At 61.7% G+C, this 7,529-nt stretch overlaps 1 protein-coding gene across 1 annotated transcript in view; it reads left to right on the plus strand.

Moving 5' to 3' along the window:
• The window catches only part of LOC107195636, a 14,126-nt gene extending 6,603 nt beyond the window's left edge, over nucleotides 1-7,523 (plus strand). Inside the window, exons 3-4 of the mRNA XM_025046513.1 lie at nucleotides 5,776-5,862; nucleotides 6,591-7,523. Coding sequence (XP_024902281.1) covers nucleotides 5,776-5,862; nucleotides 6,591-7,404 — 901 coding nt within the window. The 3' untranslated portion in view covers nucleotides 7,405-7,523. The remainder of the gene's footprint in view (nucleotides 1-5,775; nucleotides 5,863-6,590) is intronic.
• Nucleotides 7,524-7,529: the final 6 nt, after the last annotated feature.

Here is a 7,529-nt window from a genome sequence, read left to right on the forward strand (position 1 = left end):
CGCGGGGTGCGGCCCGCGGAGCTGTCGCAGCCGGGAGCGGGGAACGGCCGGGTCCGGGCGGAGTGCGGCGGGGACAGCCGTGGGGTCTGACGAGGGCGGGGGAGGCTCCAGCGAAGACGGTCTCTGGGGAGCCGAGCCCGTGACGGCTGCGGCCACTGCAGGGACACGTGCAGGAGCGGGCGGCTTCTCCTGCCGTTGACTGGGGACAGTTCGAGACAGGAGTGAGAGGTCCCTGCTCGAGACGCCCCCAGGGAAAGCCGGGTGACCCCCAAAAGGCAGATGTGACACCAGAGAAGGGGCTGGCCAGCGAGAAGCCGGGCGCGGGGCGCAGGGCGCTGAAACCCAGTCGTGTTGATGTGTTTCCTGGCGTTATTCGTGGCAGCCGTCCCCAACCTTGTGGCCCCAGGGACCGGGGCTCCTGCGAGCACCTAACGCCTGATGGTCTGAGGTGGAGCTGAGCCGGTGACGCTGGCGCTGGGGAGCTTCGCTCGCCGGCCTGCTGCTCACCTCCTGCTGTGCGGCCCGGTTCGTTTCGCTCACCGGCCCGCCGCTCACCTCCTGCTGTGCGGCCCGGTTCCTGACAGGCCACGGGCCAGTACCGGTCCACGGCCCGGGGCTGGGGACCCCTGATTTATGGGATAAGGTCTTGGTGATTCCCATTTGTGACTGAGGCGTTTTCCACAGATGTTACAAGCAACCTCTTGGTCGGCCTAATCTTGTGGCGATAACCGCAGGGCACAGGGGTTCCTGCCCTGAAGTTCATCGGAGTTGAGTTTAGAAAACACATATTCATTTAAGCAGCTGATGTTCTTATATTCCCAAGTCTGCCCCTCAGTTTTATTAAATGACTTTTACGGGTCATAAAGAGAGAGCGGGGTGCCTGCCATATGATTGTTGGCTCTTAAACGGCTTTGGCCTTGGAAAACCCCTAGAAGTCCCTAAAAGAAACAAATTGCATTTTTAACCCAAAATTCAAAGGAACAAAACGATTAGACTTTGTACACGCTGTGACCTCCACAAGCCAATTACGCCACTAACTGCCAGTAAATCTGTTTATTTTTCTTTGCATCTGAGCATGTAGATTGCGAAACGTCTTTGCTTTTCCATCTGCATGAGAAACAGTCCTTCGAAGCTCACGGCATCTCGTGGGTCACCGGGTATGCGTCCTCGCCCTCACCGGGCCCGTTTATCCGAATCACTGTCCCATGCCAGGTGAGGGCTGGACCCCCACCCACCAAGCCCTGCCCACAACCGAGGGGCTTCAGTGTCAGGGAGGGTGACACCGCGGCCGGAATCGACCGAACGCTCCAGGGCCCAGACAGGCGGCGGCCCTCCGGGCGGGCGGGGTGTGGAGCGGGGAGCACGGAAGGCCCCGAGGGGGCCGCGCCCGCCTGACAGTGGCCGCACCTGCAGCCCGGAGCCTGCTGCCCCCGGGAATGGCCCCGCAAGGCCCATCTGCCCGGCAGGGGAGAAAACCCCGGCCGTGAGGTCTGCTGGTCACTCAGTTGGCTCCGCTGAAACGCAGACCGAAAGCAGAGTGACAGCAAACGCTGGCGCGGACCAGAGTGCGGACCAGGCCGACTCGCCGGCCACGCGCTTCTCGCCGTCTGCCTTACGCTCCTTCCTGTCGCCCAGGGCTCCACCAGGAGGCCTGGCCTGCTGTCCTGCCCGGCCTGCTGCCCAGCTCGCCCGTGCCACCAGGACGCAGGGCGCAGGCTCTGTCCCCCCGCAGGCCCTCGGGGGTGCTCCTGCAGGAGGCGCGTGCTGTCTCGGCCTCTGCGGGCCCATGACCTGCCTGGGGGAGGGACATGCAGGTCAGTGAGCGACACCTTCTCCAGTTTTCCAAGGATGTTACAAGCACCGGCCTCAAGCTCAGACTACTGACGCCGCAAGGTCGGATCACTGGCGCCTTAAGGTCAGACCACTCGTGGCTCGAGGTCAGACCACTCACGGCTCAAGGTCAGACCACTTGCCCTGGAAACTCTCGGCCTGTGGCCGGTGACTTACCCCTGTCCCTAGCTTTCTCGAGCCTGAAGGAGAGCTGCATGGTCCAGCAGGGCCACAGGGAAGGGTGGAGACCAGCCTGCGAATGGCTGCCCACCCCGCTGTGTCTTGCCAGAGCTTTTCCCAAGCGCGCAGCGTTTAATGAAACTGTCGCAGGTGACCGCTGCTCCCCGTTCCCAGCCGTGCACTGCGACCAGGAAAACGCAGCTGGCTCTCGAACTCACCCCGCACGCGGCCTTTGTCAGCACTTCCCTCTCCCACGAGCTCCTCCCTCCCGCTCCTCCCTGTCCCCTCCGCACCTGCAGACGCCCGGGGAGGGGCCGACCTGTCTCCATGTCCCCCACGGGCCATTGAAACCCTCCGAATCATTCCTCAGGAACGGCAGCCCGCCCGCTCCAAGGGCACCCCGCGCCCAGCCCAGCCACCCTCCTCGTCCTGCGCCCTCTCCATCTCCCGACGGCCCCTCCCTCGTCTTCCGGGCACCCTGTGTCTGAGTCTCTCACCGGCCTTCGCCCCCATTAAGCGCAGCCCCACCCGGGAGCTCAGCCTGCTCCCCGTTCCCTCCAGTCAGCTGCCTCCCGGTCACTGAACGACCCGGAGGGAGGCCCAGCAGCCTCAGCTGGCAGCTGTGTCATAACGAGCTTTACACTCAGGGAAGCAAGGGGTGCGGGCGCTTCTGCCCAGAACGCACCTCCCCATGCTCAGCGGCGCCGGTCACACCCCGCTTCCTGGACGTGCTTCCATGAAAAGTTCTGAGAAGCCCCTGGAGAATCGAACCCCCACTTCTCAGAGTGCGAAAGGCAGTGCGGGCTCAAGCCCCCCGCGTCCCGTCCTGTTCTCTCCAGCCGAACCTGGACAGGCCTGGCCTGAGCCCGCCCCGTGGTCGCCTGGTCCAGACCGGCCACCTGGGCCGTGGCACGTGCGCGGGGAGCGCACAGTCCGGCTGACGCGCAGCCGGTCCCGAGACCGGGAACGGTCCTCGCGTGGCCCCCGGGCTGGGCTACGCCGAGCGGCTCGCCGAGGACAGAATCTGAGAGGCAGACTTCGGCTAATTTTTAAGCAACAGCTTTATTTGTCTGCTATCCTCGCGAATGACATTTAAATGACGACAACAACCTGCCTTCTAATGATTAACTCCCACGTGAATAATCTTTACTCTTGGAATGGAAATGGTCCCTCCTGGACTGTCACCAGCCTCAGAAATGTCAGCCCGCGCAGTAACTTAGGCAGAGTGATTTCCTTCCGAGAAAATAAAATAGTTCTCACTCGACCTCTTCCAGATGCGACGCGGCGCCGCCATGTGTCCAATCAGGCGGCGTGACAGTCCCTCCCGGGCCGACCGCCGGGTTAAAACAGCAAGTGCAGTGACAGGCGCTTGCGTCGCGTGCCCTCTCCCCGAATGGCGTGCCCTGGCGCCTCTGCGAGGAAGGGGAAGCCGCTGTCGTCGGCTTCTCGTTTTGTTGTCGCCCTTAGTGTTTGTCTGAAACGGTGGGATTTGCGGGGCCGCCCCCCGCGTCCGGCACAGCCCCTGTGCGGGGAGGGGCAGGCCCGTCACTCGGGGCGGAGCCCGTGAGTCCGCGGCAGCGTTTGGACGCCGGATGCTCCTCACTCCAGAGCCGGCGCCACGTCCGTCACCGCGCCTTCCCCAGCAACACGTGCGTGATACGCGTTCCTTCCGGCTGCGTATTATTTCCGTTCTGTCTGTGAGGTCAGAGGTTGACCAGCTCTAACCTTGTTTTCAATGATAAATGAAATGACATTTTGAAAGAAACTGTAACCATTAATTCTTGAACCACAGCTAAACCTGAATAATTACACTGAACTCTTCAAAACTCAAATCTTCAGTAAACAGAAGTCCAAGAAAATCTCACAGTGACGTGTCAATGCTGGGCTGGTCAGAACCTCAGTGACCGATGACCTGACCCAGAGGGGACCTGAACGGGACGCCGCGAACCGCGTGGCCGGAGCTCCAGGGCTGCGGCCAGAGGGTGCCCGTGTCCGGCACCTCACGCCTGGGACCGCTCAGATGGGACGAAGGGACCTGTGGGCAGGGCCTCCGCACCCCTGGCCCCAGAGGGCCGTGTGCAAAGGTGACGAGGAAGCAGAGATGACGCCCACCGACCGACGGCCGCGGGGCCGAAAATGAAGACGTTTAGAACCAGCGTCGCTGTGCTGTGCCCCGCTGCCTCCCTTCTGCGGGGGGAACTGCCCCCCCTTTGTCATAAACACCCCTCACCATTGTCTGCTCATCAGAACCTGCTTGGCCCTCGGCCTGAGTCAACGCGGCCTGAACAACTGCTCCTTCCGATCCTCATGGCCATGTCCGCTGCTGTGACGCGACCTCCATCTGAAAGTGAGAAGTTGAATCTGGCTTCAGAATCGACTTTTGTTTCAGAAACCTGCAAACTCTCTCCCTCTCTCCTCCTCCCTCTCTCTCTCTCTCTCTCTCTCTCTCTCTCTCCCCCTCTCCTTCTCCCTCTCTCTCTCTCTCTCCCTCTCCCTCTTTATTGTTTGAACAGCTGGTGCAGAGAACCGGCTCATGGATTAACCGAAATCCTTCGTTCGCCGCCACCATCGCCGTGGGGCACCGTCCGTCGGTGGCTGGTTAGTGGCCCTGCTCTCTCTGACACTCCTCCTGGGTTGAAGGTGGCGCATTAGCTGCCTCCTGCTCCGGGCGCTTTACACACTTTCTAGTTAAACAGCTCTTCGGTTCGTGTCCTCGTGCTGGCTCTGTGCTTCACAGATGCGGGTCTGAGTGTCTGTCTCCTGGCTGACCCGCGAGAGAAGGTATTCGACAGTCTTGAGCTCAGCGTCACCCCCTCCCTGGAGGCCAAGGCCTCTCTGCAGAGCTGAGCTCGTTTCGAAGGCTTCGTCTTCCCTCCAGAAGCACCTAAGCCCCTTGCGCTGAGACGCCTAACCCGGGCGGTGGGCTTCGCGCTCGATGTGCCAACTTTAGCTCAGCACCCTGGGTTCTAACCTCGCCTTGACCACTGTCGGCTGGTGAACCTCTGCAGGGAAGGCAGCCTGTCGGGTCCTCACTTAAAACCGAAACAACATCCGTCCTCAGCATGGCCCGGCGCCTGGGGGAACGCGCGAGCGGTGGCCGTGATCGATAATGAAGAAGAAAGGTCAACAGTGTCCGGTCCCATCCACCAAGCGACGCGGGCTCTCACTGCGCATCTTCACGTTTGTAATGATGTGTTTCAGAACCTGTTCAAATTACCTGCTTCTCTTCAGTGTATATATTTTGATCCCAAATGAGAGAGAAAAAAAAAACCCTAATAATTCTTGGAATGATATCGATAGAAAAATTGGTCAAGAGCATTTCCAAAATGTAATCTATGTCTTCATGAAAATCTCAGTGTTCAAAAAAAAAACAAGCCACAGGTCAAAGTTAGTGTCCACAGCCGCAGCTGGCACGTGGGCGGAGGACGCCCCATGCCGGGCGGATGGGGCGAAGGCGAGCGGCGTTTCTCCATCGCTGGGGCCTATAAACTTCCTCTCCTTTTCCCAAAGCAAATCTTGTTTGCTCCCCGAGGAATGAGTCAGACACACAATGCTGTGCTAAGTAAGAAGATGCAGTGTTCTCCCCCCTGGCATGTGTCGACTCATCACTGGCGGTAAATAGCTGTTTTGCATGAAATGCCCATAAAAGATCTAGGAAAATCAAGTCCTTTGAGGTTCTGATTAATCATTAAAGCAAGGAGACGTTTCCTGCTGTCTCGCTCACCGCCCCCCCGCCCCCCGCGGACTGCGTTGCATCTGACTTAGTCATTCTCTGTTTTACGCCTTCGCGACGGCCAGGAATGGAGCTCTGTGCTTCACGCTGTCTTCTGCGTACGTGTTTCGTCTCCAACGGTAAATTCCAATTCGTAGCCGTCCGTCCGGTGTCAGAGTCTCACTCGCACGTTACCGGGACCGGACCGCGGTCTCCGACCTCGGCAGGGCAGCACGCACACCTGTGTCCAGGTGAGGCTGACGACCCCTCCGCCCTCACAGGCGGCGACCCCTTCGCTGTGAGTGGAGCGTGGGTCTAGTTCTCGTTACCCCAGGCGTCACGGGTTAAATGGCGTCCCCCCAACTTTGTGGAAGTCCTAACCCTAGCAGGTCAGAAATGGGATTTAAAGGGGGATCGAGTTACGTGAGGTCCAGTCTGCTGGGGTCCCTGGAGGAAGAGGACAGGCACGAGGGGTGGGGGGCGGCCACGTGGGGACACGGGAGAGGGCGCCGACCGTACGCCCCGGGGAGAGGCCCCAGGGGCGACCTGCCTGCCCCCAGCTCGATCTTGGACTTCCGGCCTCCAGGCCTTGAGAGCCCCGGTCACAGCGCCCCAGCCGACGAACACACTGGTGGCATCTTTCACCATCCTTACTGTCCCGTCGGCATCCAGCCACGATGCCCTGATTAAAGTCACTGATTAAAAAGACGAAAATCTAACGCGCACACAGCTGCAGGCAGCGGGGCGGCGAGTCCAGGCCCCGCCCCCACCGGGGCAGCGCGGTGCGGATCTGCGCGTGGGCTCCCCGCGGCCCGGCGGCACCTCTGACCGGGCCCCCGCCCTGCCGGGTGGTGTGTCTGGACCACAGCCAACCACAGCTCTGCCTGCAGCAGAGGGCGAAATGTGCCTGCTGTCCGTCTCTGCGGGGCGATGTCCTGGCGGCCCAGGACGTATTTGCCCCAAACGTCCGGCAGACACCAGGACGGCCACTTGTGGAGACGCAGACGCACCCAGGCTGGTCGGTCGAAGCCTCGGAGAAGCCGACAGGGCCGCGCGTGTGGCAGAGCGGGACACGCTTCCCCTGGCAGAGGCGAGCCCGGTCCTCTGGCGGCCGTGGGGCCGGCTCTCCGCACCCCTGCCGCACGGGCCACTGCGGCCTCGGGCTCAGGCGCTGGCGCTGTTCATTGCTGGGTTTCGCATTTGTTCGGGGCTGGCCGGTCCCCCTCTCCCCCTCTGCCGGGTTCTGCGAGTCTTTTGCAGCCCGACTGCAGCCACGGACAGGTGGGGGAGCCGGCTCCGACTGCATGTCTTTAGGACTCTGCCGGCGAGAGCACCCGCTTCCTCGTTGCAGACGCCGCGGGCAGCAGAAGCGGCTCCGGCTCGCGCGGTCACGGCCCGGGAGGCTGGCGGCTCACGCGCTGTCCTCTGTGACCTCTCTCCTGCTCGGGGCTGCGGCCAGCTCGCCCGCAGGAACAGCTGAAAGGCGTCACGAGATCGTTTTACTGCAGAAAGCAGTTTTGCAATTGCAGGAATTTCCAAGTGTCCTGAATCGACACACGAAGCCGACCCAGGCCGGTCCCCGAGCTCCCGCACGGCTTCGGCCCCGGGGTCGAGGGGTGAACCGGACTCGGATGAGCAGGAGCAGGAGGGAAACGTGGGAGGGACCCGGCGGGGAGGGGTGAGGGCAGCACCCACGACGCAGCGGGATGGGTGGGCTGGTGGCCGGCGCTTCGCCTGTGACAATGTCGGGGCCACTGGACCACCCGTTGGAGGGCGCATGGGGGGCAGGGAGACGAGACAGAGGCAT

Source organism: Pteropus alecto, unplaced genomic scaffold, assembly GCF_000325575.1.
Source record: "Pteropus alecto unplaced genomic scaffold, ASM32557v1 scaffold214, whole genome shotgun sequence".
Classification (NCBI taxonomy): Eukaryota; Metazoa; Chordata; class Mammalia; order Chiroptera; family Pteropodidae; genus Pteropus; species Pteropus alecto.